The sequence below is a fragment of the Chamaea fasciata genome, unplaced genomic scaffold (genome assembly GCF_029207755.1).
Source record: "Chamaea fasciata isolate MVZ Bird 193981 ecotype frontalis unplaced genomic scaffold, bChaFas1.0.hap1 SCAF_3, whole genome shotgun sequence".
Lineage (NCBI taxonomy): Eukaryota > Metazoa > Chordata > Aves > Passeriformes > Sylviidae > Chamaea > Chamaea fasciata.
Window position 1 is genome coordinate 19,876,290 of NW_027094088.1, and position 26,752 is coordinate 19,903,041.

General features: G+C 36.1%; 1 protein-coding gene across 5 annotated transcripts in view; it reads right to left on the bottom strand.

The window, feature by feature from the left end:
* Nucleotides 1-1,411: 1,411 nt before the first annotated feature.
* The window catches only part of SPATA17 (spermatogenesis associated 17), an 85,782-nt gene continuing 60,441 nt past the window's right edge, over nt 1,412-26,752 (bottom strand). For 2 of the 5 annotated variants that reach the window (XM_066180392.1, XM_066180389.1), the window contains 2 exons: nt 21,276-21,414; nt 1,412-1,606 (listed from right to left, as the gene is read on the bottom strand). In XM_066180392.1, the coding sequence (XP_066036489.1) occupies nt 1,526-1,606; nt 21,276-21,414 (220 nt within the window). In that variant the 3' untranslated portion in view covers nt 1,412-1,525. Of the gene's footprint in view, nt 1,607-11,764; nt 11,884-14,231; nt 18,005-20,667; nt 20,696-21,275; nt 21,415-26,752 lie in introns of those variants that run through there. The other 3 variants (XM_066180390.1, XM_066180391.1, XM_066180393.1) reach the window with 3 other exon arrangements.

The following is a 26,752-nucleotide window of genomic DNA, read 5'->3' on the forward strand; positions in this document are numbered from 1 at the left end:
AAATTACTGTCCCATCTTTATTCATCAACAGTTTTGCACAAGTGTCTCATGTTCAAACCCTTCCAGGAACAACTAAAGCACTCTGATACATTGGATCAGATTAAATCTTATCTGGGAAAATCAGCCACTGTGGCTGCTGCTTCCCGCTTCCCAGACTTAATTTCTCACAACAGAAATAAACTTTTTGAAGCTTGAAAATAACAAACTCCAAAAAGCAACACCAGTACAGCCCAGAGCCCGCTCTTGCAACCTGCTGAAATGGAATTGGAAGGGCTTTTACTCTGGTGTGTGGTAGCAGTAAAACTTTTTCACGTAGCCTGTCAGGTGAAAACCTATAGAAGGGAAATTTGTGACTACCAGTTTATAGAATCATAGAATGGTTTGGGTTGCAAGGGACCTTAAAGATCATCCAGTTCCAACATCCATGCTGTGAGCAGGCACAGCTTCCACTAGATCAGGTTCAGAAAGTATTCATATCAACTGACATCAAGGTTTTCTTCCCATTTATATGGGCCAGAAGAATCACATTTAAAAAGCTAGTAATAAAAAAGTCTACCACTGAGTAACAGATAAACAGATATATTTGATTCAAATATAGTCAAGTGATAAGAAAAGCAAATATGGTATCATAGAAAATGCAGCATAAAATTACTGTAAAGATTCTCTCACATGACTTTAAGAACAAGTTTATAATTTGATTTTTAGATATGCTGAGATCTTCCCATGATGCTGACTTCTTTGAGCCTTTTGAAGGGGATGGGCTCTGAGGATACTCTATGTTTTGCAGGACTGCTTACTAATGAACAGTGGAATCAAGCATCAGTTTTGTGTCATCAAATGCATTCTTCTAACCAAGCATCACGATTTTGTACTCATGGCATACGGAATAGGAGTAAATGCACAGGTACTGATAAAGACAATTAAATGGAAATAGAAAAAAAATTACCTAATAATAAGGTATATATGTTTTCAGAATTTTTTTTTTCAAAACCCAAGTTTTTTCACCCACAGAAATGCTAACAGGATTTTAAATAGTATCTTCTCTTCCAGGTAAATGTCTATCCTGCACTTTTGAAGTCACGGATCAGTCAAGGGTACCTAACAGTAAAGATGATGAATAGTGATGAACCAGATACATTTATAGTTATGAGGAAGAAAAAGAGATATAAATTTTACACTTTCTTCCTTTTTTAGTGTTAACCTCACTTACAAATGTGTAATAAATAGATGTCATTCTGAGTATTTTACTTGATGTCTCTGGTTTTGTATGATATTTATACTAAATAAAATACAGCATTTTTAGAAATAACTTCCTTGAGATAATACTTTTTTCAATTAATTAATTTTTGATAAATCTTGGAAGCCATATTGCCTAAAGTTCAAGCAAAATCAATTAAAATTACTTCAAATACAAAAAAAAGAGAGTATTTTATGGGACATTGAGTCAACATGCTGCTGTGTATTTGCTGAAATACATTTATTGACTACTTTTTATGTCTCTTACTGTTTGTGGTTTCCAGAACAATTACACTATTTGCCCAGTGCTGGAGTAAATTTTTCCAAACTTTTCAAAGAGAACAATCGATGGAAACAGTGTTTCAAAGTCCTAAAGAAAAGAGAGACAAAAAAAAAAGTTAGGCTTAAATGGGTTTGCTTGTTTATTTTTTTATTTTTTTATTTTTTTTTTAGGTATTTTAGAGTTCTAAATATTGTCTTCTAGTTACATTTCATTATATAAAATAGACTGTAAATTATGCAAAATAATGAATATTAAATATACATTTTTATATTATAGGAATATTACCTTGAAGAGGAGCAAAATAATGGATTTAATTGAAAGGAAATATGTATTTCAAACTCTCAGCAACTATAAGAACTGCAAAAATTTCCTGCTTTAGAAACTACATTTTTAGAGTCTTTGGCAAATCATGATATAAAGAAGTTTATTCTCCTCCCTGAAAACCAGGCAAGTTAAAGAAAGGACAATAGCCTTGCTATATTTTAACTTTTTTACCCTGGTCAACATTGAAATATAGATATTAAAACAGCCCATAAAAATGGTTTTAAAAAATTAATGCATATTAAATAAGTACTAATGGCCACAAAATGATTAGGAGAAGCAGGGTGATTCCTGATTTTTTTTTTCCAGGTAAACGTGCCTCAAGAGTACAATGTCAATTCAGCCAACAAACAAGAAAGTAAAACAAACTAAGTGTTCTAAACCATATTTTGATGTGTCTACTCACTAGCAAATACTCATGGTAAATAATTAGCAAGTCCATGGTATTAAAGATCACGATTTTAAAACCTTCTTAATAAAATTATTTTCTTTTGAACCTGAAGTCCTGAGGATAGTATAACAATAGAAAATACCTAGTGTGCATTAAAATGGTTTTTACTTTTAGAGAGTAACGTGCCACAGAAGAACTCTCAGCTTTCTAGGATCTGATGATTCATTTTTAAGAAGTTGGTCTGAATACTTTGTACTGTTTTCTATTGCCAACAAGTAGCTCTGTGAAAGTGGATGAAATTCAAATGTCTTCATGGAATATCTGAGGCCATGAGTGAAGGAAAGCAAAAAGTTTTATCTTTTCAACACATTTCCCAGTTTGAAAGGTTTCATTTTCTCTTTAAAAAAGAATTTTTTTTTTTTTAATGACATGAAACAGAGTTATCATTCCCTGGACAATTTGGATTTAGCTACTTCACTGACCACAGTTCAGTTGTATCTCTATCAACAGAACACCTCTAACTTCTAGTAAGCTTCACGCAAACACTGACTGGGCTCACCTGAATTTCATCTGTATTGCAGGTTGCCAGACTGAGACCATATAATTTCTTACATTTCATACTTAAAATTGTTTACTATGATTCTTCCAAAATTATGGTGCATAAATCTTAAAATTGCGAGGTAGGCGTACATCCAAAATTAAATAATCCATGCGTGGTGTGAAAGTGAGTCTTATCTCATTCCTAAATCATTCACAAGATTTACTTTTTAATGTTTCTCTATGCCTTCTACTGGCCAATTTCTTATTCAACACAAACAGCCTACTTGCATATTTTCATATTAAACTTTTAGAATGACACAACATTCTAATTTTCAGTGTCTGTTCAGCATCACAAGCACCTTGTTACCATAGGAAAAGTTGTCCATATAATTATTTTAATAAGTATTATAGTATCTCCAACAAAACTGCAAATGGTTTCCTAGCTAGTTATATTTAATTCAGTAAATTAATCAGACTAATTCTGTTCATGGGAATGGAAAAATCAACAAACCAGCTCTAGTTGCTGAGAAAGCAAGCAGATCATCCAGCAATAATTTAGGATTACACAGTAATTCAGAGCAGTATATGGTAACCATTATTTTTAAACAGAAAGTATCTTATTAATGAACATGTAGGACAGTTATATACAGCTTAACAAATCATGAAGAGTTTAACAAGTGGTGAACTTTGGGAGGGACAGGGAAACCAGTGAAACCTGTGCAGCCTCCGTGTCAGGATAAAATCTGGAATGGGAAGGCTGAGCATTACAGAGATCTTCATTTGCTGGAGCAGACGGCTTTTGCTATTAGGATTCCTGGCCAAACAAAAACAATTGGCTGCCAAAATTAGCTCCTTGGGACGATTTAGGAGCCTTTGAAGTGAACAGTGTTTTTGAGCTGGAACTAAGCCCAGGTCCAGCTTCAAACTCAAATCAAAATGACAAAGAGGAATTTTTTTTGTGCCACACACCCCCTCAGTGTAAGATTACTTTGGTTTGGCAGCTGTACTGTTTATCTTGTTATTTAAAACTATTCCACTAGATACTCACAACTGAGCATTTAAACAACTGGCTCTGATTATGACGACAGCAGTTATGTTTGACCACTTTCAGGAAACATTACAGAGTCTGATGGATAAATAAAAGCATGCTGGCTTTAGAGTTACATTAATTAAAGAAGTTTAGAATGCATACTAGGTAAAAGTTGCATAGCATGCATATAAGATACAAATATATTTTTGGGAAACAGATTTGGTTCTATTTTTTCTGTATTTGAAGATAAAGATTTTAATCAAATTTCAACAGAGAGATAAAGTAAGGCCTGAAAACACCATGTGGCCTTGAAATATCTACCTCACAGCATAAAGGGAAAGGAATTGGAAGCTAGGTTCTCAGATCCATCTAATGTGATGGAGAAATGACCACTTAAAACATGCAGGGAAGCACAGTGACGCATCGCTCATTGATTCTGATAGGAATCATCTTGAATTTTAGCGGCTTGCTACATAGCATGGAAGTTATGAAGTTATGTAAATAATCCTTTTGAAGAACATAAGTTGTGAGTGAGGAAAAACAGGCTTCTTCAAAATGATTTTCACCATCAGTTCCTCTCTGTTGGTAGCTAGAATGAATAGACTTACAAATATGAATTCACACATACTGGTGTGCTTGACCCTGTAGTTTTGCACTCTCAGGACTACAGGAGCATGGAGCTGAGTTTTATGGAATTTTTCCACAAAGCATTCCAAAATCATGCCATATAATTCTCAGCATCAGAGACCTGTAATTCTCAGTACTGAGACATACTTTGAAATTCCCAAACAAAGTTAACATAACACTTCCTTTTAAAACTTGTCCAGCTTTGACTCCTTTCACTCTAGTAAATTGTAAGTGACTCAGGTTCAACTGACAGAGATTAAGAAGACCTATGGGCCCTTTCAATATATTTGACTACCTGAGCTTGTGAGCTCATCAGTTCAAAACAATGGCGTCAAAAAAGGTGGCATAAAGCCACCAAAGATTTGTCTCAATCAGCACTCTGATGCCATAGATTGGACTTGCCAAATGGTTACACAGTCTATATTTGGAATGTTATTAAAGCAAATTTCAAAGACATTTTTCATCTGACTATGCAGACTTACATAAATACAGATCACGTACAAACGCTGGCAAATGAACAAGACCGTGTAGACCTTCACATTGGTTTGGAGGCCTTTGAAAATGACTACTGTGATATTCTAGAAAAAAATTTGTACTAACAGTGTTTCTTTCCAAGCAGTTTTGAGAGTACTGTACAATATCCCGTTACATAAAAATGCAGTTTGAAATGAGATAGGAATTACAATTGAGTATCTTCTTGGAAATTTAATGAAGTAGAAAGTCAGCTGCCTCAGACCAAAGCAAGAACAGAGAAACAGCAGTAGCATATCTACTCTCAGATTTTAAGACCAGAGAGCACTATTATTACCATTTATTCTCAGCTCCTGCATACACACTTCAGGGTAATTTCATGTATAAAATCTCTCAAGTCTTTATTATGAACAGTTTCATAATAATTATGAAACTGTTAAGCATGTGATAACATTGGAACAATAAGCATACAATAAACTCACATTATCTGATTTACAGGATAGAATAATCTTTCCTTTCTCTGTAATGACAAAACTTCAGTTTGCTGAGTAAGTAGAGATTCGGTTGCATGAATTGAGAATAAATTTGTGTCAGGTTCTTCCAATATAGATTTCCTTCATGGGTTAGTAGAAGCAACATGTGGAGAAGTTTAAAATATAAACTGTATAATGAAAAGTATTCTCTGAAATGTAAGACATTCCATCAATAGCAGATATTCAGAGCAGCGAGTCCTCTCCTGAGTCAATCAAAAAATACTAAAGACAGTGCATTACGTCAACCATGGCACCTTGTGCTGTGTAAAAGATAAACCAATCCATTAAAAGTTTGCAGCTCAGAAAAACTCTTTTGTAGTGCTAGAATTGTATATGTTGCTCTTATAGAGACATTAGGCCTCTTCTGTTCTTCTCTTTATAGAACACCTATTCTGAATGTAATTTCTCTTAGGAATTAATGGCAGAAGGAATAACTGAAAAATGAGCACAGCTGCTGGAATCATAATTCTATCTTCATGCTACTGAGTAGTAAAACCAGGAAACAATACTTTGAAACCAATATCCATAGATACACACCAAGACCTTAGAGGATGCAATGGGAAATTCTGCACAAATGTCCCTGCAGCAGGTGTGTTCTTAGTGCAGGGTAAGCCACTGAGCAATCCTGCTTTCCCACAAAGCCAGGAGACATCCCATTTGCAGAACTCCTTTGGAAACCAGGCAGTACTTCCAAGCGTAACAGCACAGCTCAAATCCACAACCCCACCTGTTTAACACTAAGTGATCATATTTAAGTGTTTCCTATGATCCTAATGCTTGTAATAGCAAAATTAAAGTTTTAAATTGAGCTGTCATAGTAAGGCTCCTGACCTGTTAATAGCCACTGAGGTCTCTAACAAGAAAGCAAACCAGAAACCAGCAAGCTGTTAGACAAGTAAAATGTTGATCCAGCTAACTTTTATTCTCAGCAAATTTATCAATACTGGTTAACAATACTTCCAACTAGTACAGGGCCTTCTGACACGACAAAATGAGTGTAACAACCCATTCTGTCAATTCAACACAAATGTCATTTCAAGTGCTCAAAACCCACTAAGCTACCCTAAAAAAGATTGATTTATCTGCTCCAGTGTTTCTTTGGGGCAAACTTTTCTCACAACTGAAACCAATTAGTGGGCCTGGCACTTGTAGTGCAAAATGTAGGTCAGCATCAAGTAATAAAAAAGTATTGACTTTTCTCTGTCTGTAAGCAGCATGAAAGGGGTGCCATGGCCTTGTCGTATATGAAAAGAGCTCCATTAATTTCACTTATTTCAACCAGGGCTGTCAAATACTAATGCTTCTATTGCACTTTTCACACAAAGTACATTGACACCAATCCTGGCCCCAGTGTAACAAGTTTACAATATTTCAGTCTGTGAAAGGGGTACTATAATTTTTAATTCCCTGTTGTACATTTAGTCTCTTTAAGCAGCACTGCTCATAAGACTTACTAAGAGCTGGGACATTAATAACGGCTTCACACTTCTTCCCATGGGCAAGAGAAGCTATTTCTTGGGCACAGCTTCAACAGCTAATTAGCCATAAAGTTCAGGACACAGTTGTTTGGCATAACTCTGTTTTTGTGGCTGGTGGGCACAGACTGCCAATTTTACTTTCCGCCGTGGAGAAAAAACCCAAAATCTAGGAAGAGGTCTTCCATGACTTAAGGCTATAAAATTGAAAAGCTAATGTGTTAACCAATTGGGTCAACCAGCCCCTTCAAATAAGAGATAATAACAAAAGCCTGGATCATGCCTTGGGGACTGGATCTCATTGTGGCAGCACAGAGGTATCGACTCTCAGGGAAAGTTGTGCCTAATCAGAATTCCCTGCCCCATAGCTGCCAAGTGACCACTGATGTGATGAAGGGGGTAGAATTGCACCTTTCCCTATTCAGCTTACCAACACAATGCAGAGGAGGAGGAGGAGGAACCAACATCTACCTCCTCCTTCCACTGTCTACTACTGTTACCAATTTGAAAACCTCTACATTTTATTCTTTCTGGTAGAAGCAATAAAGTTTTCATGGAAGCACAGGATATTTTATGAGCTTCTCCATATTGTGAATAAACACAGTAGAGGTCAAACTGACTCAAAATGTTATGATCCTGTTTCCCCCTGTTCTCTGCAATTTGCCTTCTAAACTGACTTTTCTTTTTTCAAGTGAAGTTTATGGGTCTTGTTGACCAGCTTGAGGGCTCTGAGTGTGATGTCTAACGCATTCCCTAATTACCTCCTGCAAATGCAAACATCACCACCAACAATAAAACTCTTTGATTTAAAAAGACTGGGTGACTATGGTAGAAGGCAATTTTCTACTTGCTTTAATGACTTTGTAAGTCTTACCCTTTGAATCAACTCGCTATTAGATCTTAAAATAAAATGATATTGTATAGCAATCATAAAAGGCAACTTTATAACCTTCTGTGTTATGCTTACATCAGGCAAGTTTTTTTTTCTATTTGTTAGTTTTAGCCTTTTATTGACAATATGATAATGTGTTGTAAAAAAGAATCAGGAAATTATGTTCACAGTAGGAAATTTAACAACACTATTTTATTATCCTATCTTCCAAACAGAAAGAGAAAAACATTAATTGCTATTTAATTTATGTAACAAATATTTCATTAATTTCACACTTAATTTTTCAAGGATATTTATAACTGTCACTGACTCTTACATGTTTTATCTTTTATGAATTAAAAATAAGGAAGCCAAACTCAAACAGTGCTTGCTTGAAATTATGAAAGATTTCTAATGATGGCTCATGAGTTTGAAAAACCACTGACTTGGATAATCATATAGGTTTAGATACTTTCTCTGTGATGTGTCAAATATGAGGAGCAGAGCCACGTGTGTTCCCCTGGGACAGCCTAACATGGAAATTATAGCTCCCTTCCTTTCTTCCTTTCTAGAGCATTTGGAGAAGGAAATGTCCTGCTACTCTGCTATCTGTGCTCACTGAAATTTCCTTTCATAGCTCAGAAGCTAAATTGTGCTAATCTGTGCTTTGGAGATATTTGGAGCAATTTGACAAAAATCAACCTCGAAAACTTCTTGTCCTCATCTGTGCAAGGTAGGAGAGGATATGTTCTAGGCTTGAAAAGCGCCTGTTTTAGCTCCTGCATGGTTAGAAGGAGTTTGGACGAAGAAGAAAAGCGTATCCCCTTTCACAGCTTCACAAGTTAAGCTATGACATGACAGAAAATAATGGTGCACTTCAGAATGAAATAGTTTGAGCCACTGTACAAGGAAAGCACAGCTATTCCTAAATGAGTAAGATATTCTGGGATAGCCATGTTCATTAAGGATTACAAATATGTCAATTCTTACTGTCCTTTGTCACAAGCAAAGGCAAATTATCTCTGGGCTTCGATGAAAGTTTTGTGCAAGGAAGGGCAAAAGGAAAAAAGGAAAGGATCTAGTCCAGTAAATTACTTTCTCCTGTAAGTATTGCATCTGCAAAATTAACCTGGGATCTGAAAAGAGGCTGTCCATTTTGTCATGTGTAATATAACCACCAATGAAGATTTGTGGTCCAAATTGGCATTTGTTACATTTACTTAGTAGCCTACAGTCATTGTGGTTGCCCAAGGGGAAGGGAGGGTGGAATTCCCAGCTGTACCCTCTATGTTCATTTGCTCCATTTATTAATGATCTGCAAGCCAAGGCACTGTCTGATCCTTCCTCACAAACATGGACTAGCTTTACAATGCTTTAGAAAGAAATATATTCTCCCTTATGAATAACTGCCAAGTTAATGAATTTCTTTATGTGTATAAAGCTAATCTGTGGAAGAAGATTATGTCACCTTGTTGTAGACACTTTTCAGGTACTTTCAGACTTGTTCAGAGTCAGTATCAATATTACAAGTATAGTCTGCTGCACAGAGTTACAGTGCATGCTGTACCACACTTTAGGCAATGTTATGAAACAACATCACCCAAATTCTATTCTGAATGTCTGTATATGAACCAAAATTGCCAAAGATAATACTCTATTTTTTCAACTACGTAGCCTTTTTTTACAAATAAATTAAATTAAGAAACCAATGTGAATTTCTCTGGAAGCTATTTCATACTTGGATACCCTTGAACTTTACTGAATCTGGGCTAGAAAACAAATGTGTAGTTGAAATAGTTCAGTAAGTATTCAGAATCCCAAGAGGTGTTTATTTGCTATTGTCATGCAAATGTCTACCTCTTACAGTGTATTTTAACAACATATTTTTGAAGATGGGAGTACAGGTTCATCTTAATCTATTTAAGATATATAAATAATATTGTCAAGAATGAAAACACTCTAATGAGAAATATATAACCCTTTAAAGATGTTATTAAATTTGAGGTGGAGTCTAACACTATACTCCTGTGTACAAAAAACCCACGGACTGTAAAAGCATCTGATGAAAAAAAGTAAAGGACATATTTTTACGACAGTACTTGTATTTTTAAACCAGCTTCTTCTCCTGTCCATCACACACACTCTGCTAGCAACTACTGCATGAAAAACTACTGCACTTAGGGATAAACATCTTGACTTAGGCCATTTGTAAGCTGCCCCCTTCATTGTCTAATCTGTTCAAATACCACATTCTCTTTCCAGCTGAAAATAAGCCAGCACCAAGTGCTCACTGCCAAGACAAACTCAGAACCACTTTTAACCTGCTAGACTAAAGCCAGAAAATGTTTAACTTGCCAAGATCAAGTTGCAACTCTCTAACTTGCCAAAATCATCCCACCAGGAGTTAAGGAGGAAAAATTCTGAGTTGAAATCCTCAAGTGAAAATATTTTTTTATCTCTTTTGGCTTCTGATATGCAGTAAAACCAGAACTCCAGTCAGATTTCATCTGGTTTCACATGGTTCTGGATGACACTTTCTACCTTGATTGTTTTCTGTGATGAAATTACTAGATATGCAGATCAAAGGAGAACAGTGGATGATGCTGTCTGACTGAGCTTTCACAAGGCTTTCAACACAATCTCCCAGAGAATCATTTTAACCAAGCTGGTAAATTATAGTCTAGATGTACAGACTAATATATGTAATAGCTGCCTGGAGTCTGAGGTTCAAAGGCTGGCAATGAATGGCTTCCCCTCAGCTGGAACCTGGGGACCAATGTATTTCCTCAGGTGCTGTCTTGGGGCCTATCTTACTATCTTCCTCAGTGACCTGGAGGTGGAGAAGGAATGCACTCTGCTCAGGTTCCTGGATTACACCAAAGTAATGGGTACCACGGAGACACTTGAGGGCTGTCACTCAGGACGATGCAGACAGGCTGAAGGAATGGCCTGACAGAACTTTACAAAACAAAGGATGGACAAATGCGCCTGGCACAGACTCACCCCAGAGTAAAGCAGGCTGGAGGCTGACAGGCTGGACAGCAACTCTGCAGAAGAGGACCTGGTGATCCTTGTGGGCAACTGGCTAAACATGAGTCAGCAATGTGTCCTAGCACTGAAGAAAGCTAAAGAGAAAACCACCTTTCCTTTTCCAGAAATACTAGCTGCCTTCAGAAGAGACAGAAATGATCAAATATTTTCTCATTTTGCAGGCAGCTTACTTTGCAGATTGGCAAACACTAGAGAAACTACTCATCTCCCATCCAGTGTCCACAAATGCTCTCATTGATCAATAAAATGGGAACAAAAGCTTTTAGACTAATACCTATTGTTATTTTTCTGCCTGTTTACTCATATATGATAATGTATCTTCTTTCTGTGTCATGTTTTCAGTGGCACTTTTTCTTCTGTGTAAATCCACCAGTTCTTTGATACAGTTCAGGAATAGCATCAGCTACAGTGATTTTCACTCAGGTGCCACAGATTTGTTTGGCATTGGCATGACGTTATTTCTGACAAACTTACTGATTAGAAGCTTTGGGGAGAAGAACGGCCCATATTTATAGCCAAACATTGTTACAGATTCAACACTGTTCAGGAAAATGATATGGATTACACTTATTAGCAGAAATTTTAAAAATAGATTGCTGAGCAATTAAAAAACTAAAACCATGCTGCATTGGTTCTGATATGAATATATGTTATGTATATACTAAATGCAACAATTTGTGCAGTGATATTCCATGTTAGTGTGTAAACAAAAGTTTATTCCATTTCTCAGCTGGATATCTTCTGAACTAAATTCAACACTCCACTGGCCATGTTGAAGAAAGAATTTAGCCTGAGACTTTAACATTTATGCCTTTAATGTCTATACAGAACTTTCAATGTATAGCTGAGTATGATTATATCTTATAAATGAAGAGGAACTGGGAATTTTTACAATGTTTTATATGCTAATTTATTCATTGACAGTGTTGTAACAATTTAAGTTATACTGTAAAGTTTCCCATACTTCTCTGAGGACTTCAAATTTGAACTAAAGTGTGGAAATTCTTTAAATAGCAACACATTTTGGTCTTCCTTTTGCCAAAGGCTTGTGCACCTGCAAAAACAACAAATCATGCCAAACTCTTTGAGTGATATATGGAGGACCCCAATCCACTAAGAAATAAGCTAAGACGAAGTCATTCATTTCATTTAGATCCTTCAGTGGGATTTGAACCATCCAGCTCACAAACCATGTCTCATGAGATTGCACTGTACATCCAGGCCACAGTAATAATGATTCATATACATATATGTGTATATGTTTTATTGCTACCTTTAGCTGGATTAAAAGCAATATATCAAATTTTATATTTCTGCTTCTTTTATTAGCTTTCTAGCACTTGATCAGATGATAGAGGCAATAATGAAATGTTTTTTTATAAACTGGAGTTTTTAAGTCCTGTCCTGAGAATGTAATATTTCAAAAAATAGCCTAAGCTTTGGGGAAAAAACCAATTACAGAAACAGCATTAAAAATGCCAAGCACTGGGCAGAAGCAATTCTGGATCAGTTTAAAAAAGTGATTGATGAAACTCTAATCTGAGCTGAAGGAACAGTTTCACGACAAGCTGTGACCATTCCACACACTTCATTAGCTGCCATAATTAGCCTGGTGTTTCAATTTGTTAGAACTGGTGGGGACAATTTTACTCAGAATGCAAACATCAAAAAACAGGGTGCCTCAGACTTCAGAAGAGGCTGATGAGAAGCTTTTCTAGTCTCTGTTAACTAAAAGATTAATTACAGCTGATGGGAGGCTGTACTCTGATTGTCACTCTGTCTATGTGCATTACTTTTAGCATTAGAAGAAAGACATGGTTGACACTACACTGCTCAATCAAGCAGCTTTGCATTACTGCACAAAGTCTGTTAATATGCAACGTTTTTATTGTTTCTCTTTTTCCTCCCCCCCCCCCCCCCCCCCCCCAAGTTTGAGGCTCTCATACGTAACAAGTTACTCTTTAAAAGAGGAGGGTGTTTGGTTGGTAATGATAAGCACTTATCATATATGCTGCCATTTCTTCACATGACTACAGGTGAGAAATCCTGACATGTCTCAAATCTACAAACTGGGAATATTATTAGTTCCTATTATCTCAGTCAAAATATAAATTCCTTCTCAAATACTCTCATTGTGAGAAACAAAACCAATACAATCGTGAAACTGGTACTGTGTGCTTCCGTCTTTGCACCCTACCCCTCTACGTCAGGTGTGATAATGCCTGTTTGGTGAGTTAGCGCTCTATACATTAACTCACCAAAGTTTGTAAGGTTATTTATATGGAAGTGAAGCTTGAATCTGAAGTGCAAAGGTTAGTCCTGAATAATCCCATAACTTTCATTCTAGAACATTAACACATGGCAAATCACCTAGCCATAAAAGGACTCCTTTTGTGGATATGCCTTTCACTTTCCCTACAAGCATTATGCTGAGACCAACAAAAACTGTAAGAGAAGAAATAATGTAGTTTATCATGGTGGAACATCCTTTTAACCTGAGTTTTTAAAGGGCATGTTGAAACCAGCTCTTCACTGCATTAAACAAATAAACACTGAAGTATACTCCAAAGTGAATGTCATAGCATGATTTAAAATGGGGCATATGAGTCCAGAATTGATAAAAAAATATAAATTTTGAAGAAAGAAGCAGTAGAAACTTACATCAAACAATTAAGACAACAAGCAGTCCACACTACTTTCCATGTTTCATTCATTCTAACATAACTGCACAAAGCTTTTACTGTGGTTTTTCCTGTTCAAGGAATGTAGGTTACTCTAAAATCCATTTTTCTGCACTGAAGTCCTACTGCTCCGAATTTAATGTACTTTTGCTCTCTGGAGAGAGCATCAAAACAAACAAAAAACCCACAAACTCATAGCCTTTCTTTCAACTTGGGCTCATACCTGGCATAACATCTTAGAACACCGACAGGTGTTATAAGCATTTAAATTATAAAACTATACAATCATAATGAGTCAGTGTGGCAAAATCTCTAATTCAGACATCATTTCAAGATGCCACAATCTATAGTCCTAAGTGAACCTGTTGCAAGAGAGTCATCAAAATATGTATCTCTGATCTTAGACCTCAATTTTGCAAACTCACCAGCAACGTACATTTAAAGATGAGATTAAAAGTCTATTTTTCTGAGAAAATAGCTAACACCATTTTTCCTAGAACATTCTGTCTGAATGGCATGTACTTGCATATGCATTATATTCATTATGGGCCAGATCCTCATCTGATGCCAATTAGCCCAGCTCCATGCATATATCTCAATTATGTTAGGGCTGAGGACCAGTTGTCAAACCTGCAGTTTTCAAAAGTTATATGGTCCACGTAATTCTCAGAGGATTGTGAAAAGCTTTCGGTTACTTTATTTCAACTCTATTTAACAAGCACAAACAAGGTCTCAGTGAGTGTTATAAAATAATAAGTAGCTTGCTTTTGCAGATAAGTTCCATAAAGAATTTTAAGTGATTTCAAAATATAGCCTTTTTTATTCAATATTGCAGAAAACTGAATTGAGTTGAAATACATTATGTTTTGACATACATATAAAAAAAATTACTTAATTTCAAGAATACTGAACAGCCTATCCAAAACTGTGGTGAAAAGGCAAGGCCATGGATTTCCCAGTTTATTGTATGGATTTTGAATTCCAACAAAATCATATCCAAATAGTCAACGCCTAAAACCAAGATAAACTAATTAGGTGTAACTCCAGTATCTACTATTTCTAGACTAAATTAATTTTTTTTTGCAATTTAAAGCTGTGCCACAGGTTGCTGTAATCTACACTAAGCACGTATTGAAGGAATTGGGCAAGAGACTCTATTTCTAAAGTGTTTCTGATTAAATAAGTGGGTTTAAAATGTTTAAACAATGTGTACAATGGGAATTATTTAGAAAGCTTAAACATACGTACATCTCACTCACAGAAACATTGGTTAAAGCTAACTCCTACTAAAAAAGCAAGGTTTTCTTTTATACCACTAAGATGCAAGTTATGTTATTAAATGAGGAAGGTGGGCAAAGCAAGACATTTATCATACAACAGACAAATGACAGAGGATTGTGAGTTAGTATAATAAGTGCCATCTAATTTTCTCTTTCAAATCAATTTATTCTTCAAAGCCTTGGATCATCATCAAGGGACTGCATTTTCCCGCTGAGAAATTACAGAACTGAAAATCAGGTTTTATAAAATATTCAACTAGTTGCCCACAAACCCTTACAAATAACCACTAGAATGGATTTGATTAGACTAGTGGTGACAGTATCTCTTCTTATGCAAATAATTAAATGGTTTGACTCTTCTCAGACACTACTTTGTAGCATTACTTCAAAATCAGACCCTGTGACTCATCAATAACCACTAAAAATCTTTTCAGCCTTCCAATTACCCACAGAATCTTTTCTGCATTTAGTTGAACATTAGACAAGGGTACATTTTGCATGTTTTAATTTTCTTCACAGTGTTTACCATCTTCTATGGCCAAGAAAATGATTTGAAAGCCCAGTGAGGGTTAATAATAATTAATAATTGTATATCAAGCATAGCATTTTTCAAGAGCAACCGAACAGTGGTGACCTTAAGGATTTTCTCAAAGGAAACAATCTACAGATCAAGAACCTTTCCAGTGGGAGCACTGAAAGTGTTCTTCATAACAAAATGTAATTCTGTAAATAAGACACAGTCATAAGGAACCTGGAAAGATCATTATGTAAACTGTCAGAAGCTGGAATTGTCATTTGCTTTCCTGGAAAATTAAATGGGTGCATCTTATTATAAGAGATACTTCAGTCTAGTTCTGTGCATGGTAGGTAATGCCTGATGTTCCCTTATTTGGACATGGCACACTCCTGCTTTCCTTAATACCTTTACTTTTCAACAGCACATTATGACATTTACCAAGAAAAGGAAAAAAGAAACAGATCACAAGTAGAAGTTGCAAATGTGACTTTAAGATACTTTTTGTTACCCATTTTCAGAGCCCACCTTCTCATTCAGTTGTTCTGTGATATTAAATTGGACAACAGTGCTCTTTGTCTGTACTATCTAATCACGTAGCCAAACACCTGAGCTCTAAGGAGCTCACAGCTCTGAAGAATAACGCTGTTGAGGGAATCAACCTGTGCGGAGGCAGGGAATCACTCAGGTTGATTTTCATGTAAAGATACATCAGCATTTGGACTCCAAGTGGTTCTTCTGAGAGTAGAAAATGTATGTTACAGTGTAGAACAGACAGACCTTTCATGAACAGTACAGTATATATTGTTGTTGGACAAGATCCTTGGATTTAAACGAGCTGGTTTCATGCAGGACTCAAGATAGCAAAAAAAAGTGAGAGAAAACAGTGTTTTGTTGGAAGCAGATAGTTGATAACTCAGACTAAGGGTCCACTTGGAGCATCTGAATAGATACATCAAGTCATGCCAGCAGTAATAACCATACAGGAGCCATGTAGTGGGCCAGGGATCACTGGAGTGCATCCCACTTTGGCAACAACCCTTATCCCTGACATGGTTCATGAGGAAACAAGGATTGGAAGAAGCAAACTGTTACAGCCCATCTAATAATTCCCTTCTGGCTGCCACATTATGTAAGACCTGTATTGCCTAGGAAAACACACTTAGGTGGGATTGGGAACTGGGAATCTGATATTCCAAATACGTGCCAGCACTTCTCATGTACATTGGTAACTTCTGTCAGAAAGCACACTGGTAAATATGGCCTTTAAAGTTTTAAAAGGTAACAAAGCTGACAGTTCAGATGCACATTCATTAGCCAGTATCACACTGTACTAGAAAATGTTCTTGAATAATCTTTTTTCCTAATTAAAATGAGAACAAGCAAATTCCTTTGATAAAAATGAAGTCACAGTCTGAGCAAGAAAGCATTTAAAACTTCACACAGGTCATACCTATGATCTCAAGTCAAATCACTGGAAGGTTAGAAAAATGGAGTTCAGGTACAATTTAAGTAAATTTCGGTATAGTCAGGGATGGGAAAGCACAAATAGCGTATCAAAAATTCTGCTTCATAATGACATCATCCACTAGACATGACTGTTTTATGTGTTGGCCCTACCAGAGATAAAACTAATTTTCAAACAGAAAAAAAATCTCTTTCCCCTCTACAAGAATTTTTTTCTGTTTTCTCTATTAACCCAGATTGAAAATCTGTCAGTTCTTGGACAAAGAGCCAAATTTATGCCTAGTGTAAAGCAATGAAACTGCACTTTTCATTATACTTACATTGTAACATTCTTTATATAAATTCTGGCATGGAATATATACTCATACTTGTTTTTATCTGTTATGTATGTCATGATTCAATTAAATACTTCTGCAACTTCATGCAATCACAGTTGAAGGCAATCACCGTTCAACAAAATCGACTGAAGCTGTTGATTGTGCCTTTATCTACACTGGCTGAATCTGAGCCTGTAATTCTCTGCCTCTGGTGACAAAGATGGAAGCGATATAATTTATATATGGAACAACTATTGCCTGCTCTAATGGCTTCACAGTACAGTGTGAAAATGCAAGTAGTGTTGACCGCAGCCCTGCTCCTACTGCTCCACCAAAAGTAGAATTGTGTCGGTGGTCAACTACAAGTGCTATTTTTCCTAGCCCAGGCAAGGCCACCATAATCAGAATTATTTGAAGTTGATATTTGATTAACACTGGCATTACTCTATAAGTGATTTCCACTAGACAACATCTAATTATTTTATTATTTCCATTATTAATTGAATTAAACAATTCGAAACAAACAGCTAGAATGGCTGTTTTGCAGGAAGCTCATAAACATCAATTTGTTCATGTAGAAATCTTACCAAAATTACATCAAGCTGGCCTGTTGAACTTGAAAGGCATATTTTATCCCAATCAATGCATAAAAGTAAAATTATCTATAACTAAGGCATGTTTCTCTGCTGTACAGTTCAGCCGTAATGATCCCCACACACTGCACTTGCACATCAATTATGATAATCGTAATCACGGTCGTTAAGCTGAATGTTCATTATTATCAGGATGCTGGTGACAGCAGATTCAATCATCGGGTGCAATGGGCAGGCAGTCACAGTCCCACCCAAGTTTCTGCAGACAGCGTTGTGCCACATTAAATCTACGATGTGTTCCACATCCCACTCCATTCCAAAAGCTGTAGACGGTAAAGGTCAACTTTATGTTCTGTGCAATATGCTTAGGTTCTCTAAATTAATTCTTTGCAGTACTGGGTATTTTTATGCTTTGTAGATAATAAAATCCTGTTTAGGGCCAAAATGCCTGTGCAAATAATGAAACTGTGATTCAGTCGTACTGTAATTCACCTATAATAAGGCATCAGAGGGAAGAAGCTATCAGAATGGAACATCTTAAACTATCACTTCCTGAGTTTTACAAACAAGAAAACATTAAATGCTGTCATTAAAGTCAGTTTTCTAAAATGCATATGCAAACTAATTCCAATACCGATTAAAGACATTTCTGCCTCAGCAAATATGAACATATGTGAGTGTTTTGACAGCTGAAAGACTTTAGTTAGTGTATTTGATCCCCTGACTGTCCGTCTACATTGGAACCTATCATTATAGATTAAATTCTTAGTGACTGGTAAATTTTTTTTATTGAAACTTCTCACATTAGTTCTATCAAAGGTATTCCAATGTATTTAGATAGATAATGTAAAACATAAAATATGTAAGCATTTTTATGTTTTATACTGATACACTGAGTAAACTAACTAGATTCAGTTTCACTAAAGCTATAGTATTTCCATTCCTTGTTTATTTATCATGAAGAATTAGAACAGAACACTTATTCCGTTAACTCAAACTTCTTTGAAATGTAAATGGAGTGAGATAAAATTTTTCAGATTATAACTAGATGAAAAAAAAGAACTACTAACTTTTCCTCACATAGATATGGTAATTATTATGTTTAGAGGAAGACTATGCTAATACCCTTTCATTTTCCAGAAGAAATGTAACAAGGTAATATTTTTCATTGTTGTTCATTTTGCTTTGAAAGTAATTATATAATTTACATACTAATCTTTTTGTGACTTGAATTAAATTGCATAGTAATAAACACATGAAAACCTCAGAAAAATAGAACTAGGACATGCTCATGCACACACACACACAAGGAAACTTTTTGTATTTAATATTAAAAAAGCTAGCTAGTATCAACTAACATCAAATAATACCTCAGCAGCTCAGATGGGTCACTGATCCACTGACCACTGACTTGACACCTTGGAAGAACTTACACAGTCTTACCAGCAACAACACAAGAAACTTGCTTAGCATAAGACTATCAGAAACGGGATAGAGATCATGGCAGCATCATCAGCTATTCAGGTTGTAATAGAGGTTGCAGCCACAAAAATATAACCTTGTGGTAAACTCAAAGGAGGGTTGTGTTCAGCTGACAAACTATTAAACAAAAATCCATTTTGTTTCTAGTATTTTTTAACATGCCCTTTGGTCTTGTGATTCATTCGAACAGATAATTTTGTTCATAGCATTGATATATTCAAAGTTTTCATAGAGTTTAGAAATAAGAAAGCGACACAGAGCTCTATCAAATTTAACAGTCAGGAAAGTATGGCCTCACACCTGCCTATAGGCCTTTTTCCATTAAATTGCCATGAGGAGCTTGAGGTTTTGTGGGTCTTATTGGGTTTTTTCCTGATAATAATAACCCATTAAAGCAGTAGGTATGTCATAAATAGCCCTTTTCTCCTCTTATCTCTCTGCTGGGGTAAGCGGCTCCTAATGGAAGCTTCATATTGATTTAGAATTGGGGTTGGAAGGCTCTGTGTCATGTTGGGTTAATGTATACAGCTATTCACCTCCAGAGATTTAGGTTGATATTGCTCCAAGATCACAAGTAAAGTGAGTTTTGTTAACTAAGCCCATAGTTTATATATGTGTGATATGATATACAGTATAAATATCTTTAAATTTTTGATACCATCATCTGAGCCTGAGCAAGAATTGCTAACAACTAGAAAACCTAGTCTTTACAGGACAAGGCGAGTACCAGAAATAAGGCATTTTGGTCCTTTTTATATATCATACTTGTCCTGTGGGACTTCAGCCAGTCATGTCTTCCACTCCTTGCTTTTGAAAGACAGATTCAGATATTTTTGTTTGATCGTTGATGTTTTATTTGCAAGGAGATATAATTAATGCACGTGGAAATGCCAAAATTTTACTCTGAGCTCATTTTTAAATCTTAAAGTTTTGAGGAAAAATACTTTAAAAATGTTACTTCTCAAACTAAGATTCCTCAGAACTTGTTGTATATTTACAAAGGTTAAATTGCTTTCAAGGAAATAAATTATCATATCTTACAAAATCCCAGAATTGTTTAGGTAGGAAGAGACCTCTTAAGGTCACTCTCTACATGCCCCCCTACTCAGCTAGAGCAGGTTGCCTAGACCGTGGATATATCCAAACATAAAGATTCTACAACCTCTTCGTGTAAACTATGCCAGTGCTCTGCCACCCTCACAGAAATAGAAAAAGAAAAAAGCGTTTTCTTGTGTTCAGATGGAGTTTCATGCACTTAACTTGTGTTCATTGACGCTTATCCTGTCACCGGACACTATGGAGTCTGAGAGAAGTTTGGGGTCCTGTTTTTCCTTTGCTCTTATCAGCTGCTCATGCACTTTAATGAGATCTCCCCTGTGCCTTCTCTTCTCCAGACTGAAGATTTCAGCTGTCTCAGTCTCTCCTCCTACAAAAGATGCTCTGGTCCCCTAACTATATTGCTAGAGAGTGCAGCACAGAGCCGAAGTCCATTATCCTTTTTGTACTCAGAAATTGTAAAGTGATTAAGGTACCTAATACAAATAGATATACATGCAAAACCTACACAAACTCATGTTCTGAGAAAAATTATCTCTTGCAGCACTACAAAACCAGACACATATGAGATGCTCCTGAGAAAGCAGGCAATTTAATGAGGTCTTCTTAAAATAAGAAAAACAGCTATTCACTAGTTTTAAGATTTTCCAAAGAATGTAAGCAGTAAAATATTGTTTTGTTTTAATCAGGTTTTGCTATAATTTCCTGAAGGTTTATCTTAATGTGTAAGAGTAAATATACAATCTCTCTTAAATCAGAAAAGGCAATACAAACAGAAGGAAACTTAGCAAAATGCATAAAACTGAAGCTTTACTTAATCAGGGTCTTAGTCCTGATCTTGTAGGATCAACAGGTGTTGAATTTCCTCAAACTGAATTTACCAGAGAGTCAAGGAAATCTCACATCTTTTCACAGCTCTAACAACGTGATTTTATAACATGCTAGAAATAATCCCATTGGATCGTATGATCACTGGATCATACTGAAATTCACTTCATTCTAATAAAATAGCAATCTAAAAAAGTAAATAAATCCTTGATTTTCGCAGTGACTTACCTTGTCTGCTATCCACTTCTCAGGATATACTTCTCTGAAGTATTTAGTTCCATAAGCTTCTTGGCCATATTTGCCTGACTTACAAAGCGATGGCTCATACTTCTCATAATTTTTATGATATGAAGAAAATGGCAGAAATCTGAAATTCAAGAATATTTTAAAATCAGTTATGTTCTTCTCTAGATGCCGCAGGATTGGTGTAAATCAGTGCTGCAGGAGACGACATGGACACGTATTCCTGATATATTTCACCACCTTCTTAATATTCCCCCTCAGTATTGTGAGAGGATTACTGCAAATTCTCCTGCAGCTTCTTTCAGATTAAATTCGGAGCAAAGAGATACTGAGTTTCAATAGAATAAAATGAAGACTTTGTGCACAAGAATGTAAGTTGGTTCACTAGCATTAGTAGATTACCACTTTGTATCTGCAAAAACAGCTGGTGGGATGTGCGGGATGATCAGGGTTCCCGTTGCTGGGAGGTGCATGCTGGCACCTCAGTGCAGCTTGTGCCAGCTTCCAGGGGCAGGCACTCCCTATGCATGACAACAGAGATCACCTCTGGAGACAGGCATCCTCTGGTAAGTCATAACCAAAGCTAAAGAAACCGTATTCTTGTCTAACAGAACAGAAACTTGCGCATAGTGGTAAACCACAAATCAGGGAAATTGTTTCTTTAGAATTCACAGGCTGTGTACTTCAGTCTTAAGTTATGATTATGTCCTAGTTAGCAAACTTTCTGAGCCAGGTTCTTTCATTTTTGGTCATAATGATGATGTACTTGCTGCTTACATAACACCAGTGAGCAGTGATGCTCCAGCTACCTGCTGGAAGGGGTTTTCAGATGGATGTCCCTAACTGTCATGAACAACCACAGGTTTTTTGGGTGGGTTCCACAGCAAACTGTATGAAGGAAGGTAAAAAATATCTTGTATATAGAAGATCTGCAAGACACCCTACAAACAAACACATCTTAGCTCTATATATTTCAGTTTGCAGAAGAGTCATGAGAGCAAACAAGTACATTTTACTATGAGGTAAAATACTGGGAATTAAGTTTATCATTGCTGGTATTCTGAAAAAATCAACATGTGTTCTTAATTGTAGAAGTACAGGAAAAAATATTACTCAGTAAAATCAGAACAATATGCTTCAGAAGTCTAAATCTTTTAAATGCCATGACAAAAAGTGTAGTTAATTAGAACCCTTCCTTAGCTGAAAGCTTTTCAGAATACAGAGTCCCTATAAGAGTTAAGCAAACAAAATTTTGATAAAGATGAGGATTAAAACACCCTTCTTTGTCTCTCAGCTGATACAGATGCAGAAATTTATCTATTTACCAACCGATTTATCAACAACCATTTAAGTGCTTTTTTCAATTATTTTTATTTCTTTCCATCTCATAAAAAGAAATGGTTTTAGAATCTTTCCAGCTACATCAGCTTCTTCTATCATGTGCCACAAACAAATGTCGTGCAAAGTTAGTGAAAGGAAAACCCTGAGTTAGCAGACTTTTAAATAATAAAAAGCTATAGTAGCATGTGTATACCCATGGGAAAGGACACCCTCACACAAGACAGATTAGGGTACTTGTAATGCTAATTTGCACATGGGATGGACATCACACACACAAAAAAATTAATGTGGCCCCAGTGTCCCAGAGAATACATCGAAGGTGCTGTGAGCCGGCTGCTCTACTTGCAGTTTTTATCACTTCTGAATTGCATTTTAATAGTACATTTTTCTTTTGTTCAGACATGAAAGAAAATTGGCTTTCTCAGGGGATTGGATAGCTGAGAAGACAGGGTTTGCAGTTTTGGGATTTGCCCATATATGCACACAATTCAGTTGAGCCATAGCATTCATAATTTAACATGAATACGATATCTGTAAAATTTATACACAAAATGATTTAAAAAATCTTGAGGAAAGTAGAAGTAAATTATTATAGTTTTCCTTAAAAAAATTTCTACATAGATGTTTTGATTTTACTGTGGATCTGTTAATCTTTGTCTTTTTTGCAAACAAATTCTCAGAGTAATGTAGCTTCTACTATGACTGCAAAAAAACCCCCAAAATTAACACTTTAAAGCACAACTAGTAGTATGTTCCTTTAAATGAAAGAACAAAAATATAATAGGGTATAAAGGTATCAAGTAGAAGCTTTTTCTTCTGTTTACAGTTCTGCTCTCAGAGTCAGGGGGCAGATCCTAAAAGTCATGACACTTGCTACAAGGATCACATGCTTGTAAATTTAGTGTCTGCTCAAAGTAAGTGAGAATTTTCATTATGTGAATAAGTAATGAAAAGAATTACAACAATTTTTCATGTTAAGTAGGGTAACCAAATTCATGGGAGAATACAAAAGTCATTATACTCCGCCCAACCAATAATAATAGCAAGAAGTAATAGCACTGCAAAACATTTCAGTTATGGTATTATGTTCTGTAGCTCTTTGTATACACCTGACACAACTTTTCCCAAAATTAATAACAGTATGTGCTCTGACACTGACAGAAGAGAGTGACAGAAGAAAAAAATTAAATTCAGATAATGGTAGACCACCAGTACCAACTCTACAAGTTTAGATTTCAAAACATACACTCATTATTCCTACATCTAGGTTTCAGCTTTCCCTTGTTATTTAAGTGCAAATTCAGAAATTCTTAAAGGTTTTCAGTAAACATGACAGAGACAGAAGTACCAATCAAAACAGAATTAAATTCTGTATTGATGCTTTATTCTGCTATAAGAAAGAGTCACTATAAGCTGAGACTTCCTGAAAGATGATTTAATGGAACGTGAACTTTCCCTAAATACATATATTGAAAAATGAAAAATTATTTAATATCAGCCTGAATGAGAGATATGCCAAAAAATGCATTCAAAATGGGGTAAGGGTTGGAATCAAAAATGGGAAACTACAAAAGGCAGTATTACTCATTGTCTTGGTTTAGATAGACAGGTATCTGCCAGGGAGGGTTGGAGTCTCCCTTGAAATGTGAGCCCCTCTCTCTTTTTCCAAATTATTATAAATTTGCAATTAAAAGGCTGTCAGGAAAAGATTTTGGGAATAGGTATAGCAGTTCTTTACTAGGGATATAAAAATACAGATGTTGTAGTACAGAAGAATAAACAAGCAAACAAACAAACAAGAAGTCCTAGAAAACCCTGACAGAGTCAGAAATACAACCTGACACCCTGTTGGTCAGGGTGTTGGAAGCAGTCCAAAGACCTCCTGGAGTGGCAGATGTGGTTCTGTTGGAGTAGAGACGGTCCCGTTGAAGGAAAAGGGTCCAGTAATGGTGAGATGGGTCCGGTCTTCCTCCAGGGATCTGGTGGAAAACTGGATACCTAGTGGCACTGTGTCTTCTTTTTATCTAAGTTAAGATGGTTTGGTTCCTCCTCCCTGTGTGGAGCATCTTACAATAGTACAATGTAATGTGTCATGTCATTGGTGAGCTCTTCAAGGTCCATTAGCAGAAGATATCTCCATGGGAGTAGTGAAACAATGAAGAGACATAAATAGCACTCCACCATCTGATAAGTGACACTGACCCATTTGGGCAAAGATAAGCAATTCTGCTCCACCCAGAGGGAATAGAATAACATGTTCTTTACAAAACCCAAGACACTCATACATAACCTGAGAAGGACGAGGACCAAGGCTGGCTGTCACTGTCACTGGTGATGAAGGCCAGCTGCACTGCTGCCAGGACCCTGATCTATTTAACCTCATTAGCCTAAAAAGACCTAGAAGCCTTCACTTAGTAGCCAAACCAGGACCTGACAGCTGCTAGAGGCATTTAAATTTCAAAGACACCACAGATATTTGTTGCTAACAAAAATAAAAATTGTTTTATCTCTAGGTCCTATCCTAGACCTTCCCTCTACTATTAATTTCATCGTTCTAATACTTTTTCCCCTGACATGTTTACACTCCCCCTCCATGATTTTCGTTCCTGCATTCCTCACCTACCATTTCTCCCCTTTAGTCTGTCTCTTTTATTGTAATCTCTCTCAGTATTTTGACAAGACATGGAAGAGGCCTTTTAGACGCTGAAGGCTTTCCAATTGGGTTGACAGCAATGACAGGAGCAGCAGCAGGGACTGGTTTCTGGTGTCTATGGCACTGTGAGAGGAGTACAGCAGCACAAGCAGGAAGGAGGACTTCCCAGGCCCATCACTGACTGCTGGGCAGCAGTGTCCCAATGCCATATGATACTTACCAACAGGACACAGGACAGAGGCAGTGACTTTTTATTGAAATTTAAATGACAACAAAAAAACAGAGTGGTCTTTCAGTGTGTTCTCTGAACCTGCCAAAGATGCAAAATCCCAGCAGTCTAGAGGAGCAAGCAGAAATGCTCCAAAACATACCCAGGCTTCTGAGAAAAGACTGCCAGATCTACTGCTGGATTGCCACACATGCTGCACTGCCAGGGCACAGTAAGCAATATAAAGCCACAAGTACTGCTTATGTGGTTTTTCAAACTTTCATATTTGTATGTACTGTTCATTTTTGTAATTTAGTAGGAAAAATGCCAGCAAAATATTAACTCTATGATATTGTTAAATTTTTTATCTAAAGTGTTTTTATAGAATAGCAATTAAATTCCTTGTTGTCTTGATTTAATTCAAATAAGACAATTTTATCTCACTTTGAAGAACTCCATGAACAATTAGCTCCAAAAAAGCCATGCTTCTCTATCAGGAATCCGTGAATATTTTATCTTCTTTTTTTTCTTTAATAAAACATGACATTAATTTTAAGCTTTTAAATTTGGATTATACCTGAAGTAATTTTTTCATCAAATTCAATCTTTCCACTTGGGGAACAAAGAAGGAAGGATAATGGTTTCCCATAGCAAAACAACTGCAGCAGAGCAGATATTATTTAGTTTATAATGCATGTATATTAAAATCAAAGTGTTAGATACAAGAATAAAGATAGAATATTTTATTTAACGTATCTAGTGACATTATCTTTAGTGCACTGTTTCTGCTGTGAGAAGCCTACTTGGGTGCATTAGTACAAATATTGTTTCTGGTAATATACTAAATACACGGTCTATTGAAAAAGTATCAATCACTTTGATTGTAACATCAGTGAATCTAAAAATCCTCTGGCCATTATTATTTAACCCCTCTCTGCAATAATGTAAAGTGGCAAATAAAAGCAAAGCCTAGTTCCTGTAGGAAGTAAAAAAGATCTCTTCTGCAGCAAATTCTGCAACTTCTTAATTATACACAGTCTTATTATCTGCATCCCCAGTGTTATAAAGTACCAGAACTTCATTAGAAAAATTAAGATGGAAAAATGAAGGCGCTACTTTGTAAATTTCCAGTGGAAATTAGCTGGAAGAAGCAGAGGAATACTGGATCAAAAGAGGGTAATCATGCTTAACTGTGCCCTAGAGCACCCGCATGTATAATACGATTTGCACAGTAACTACCTCTCCTATTACTGCTTGTTT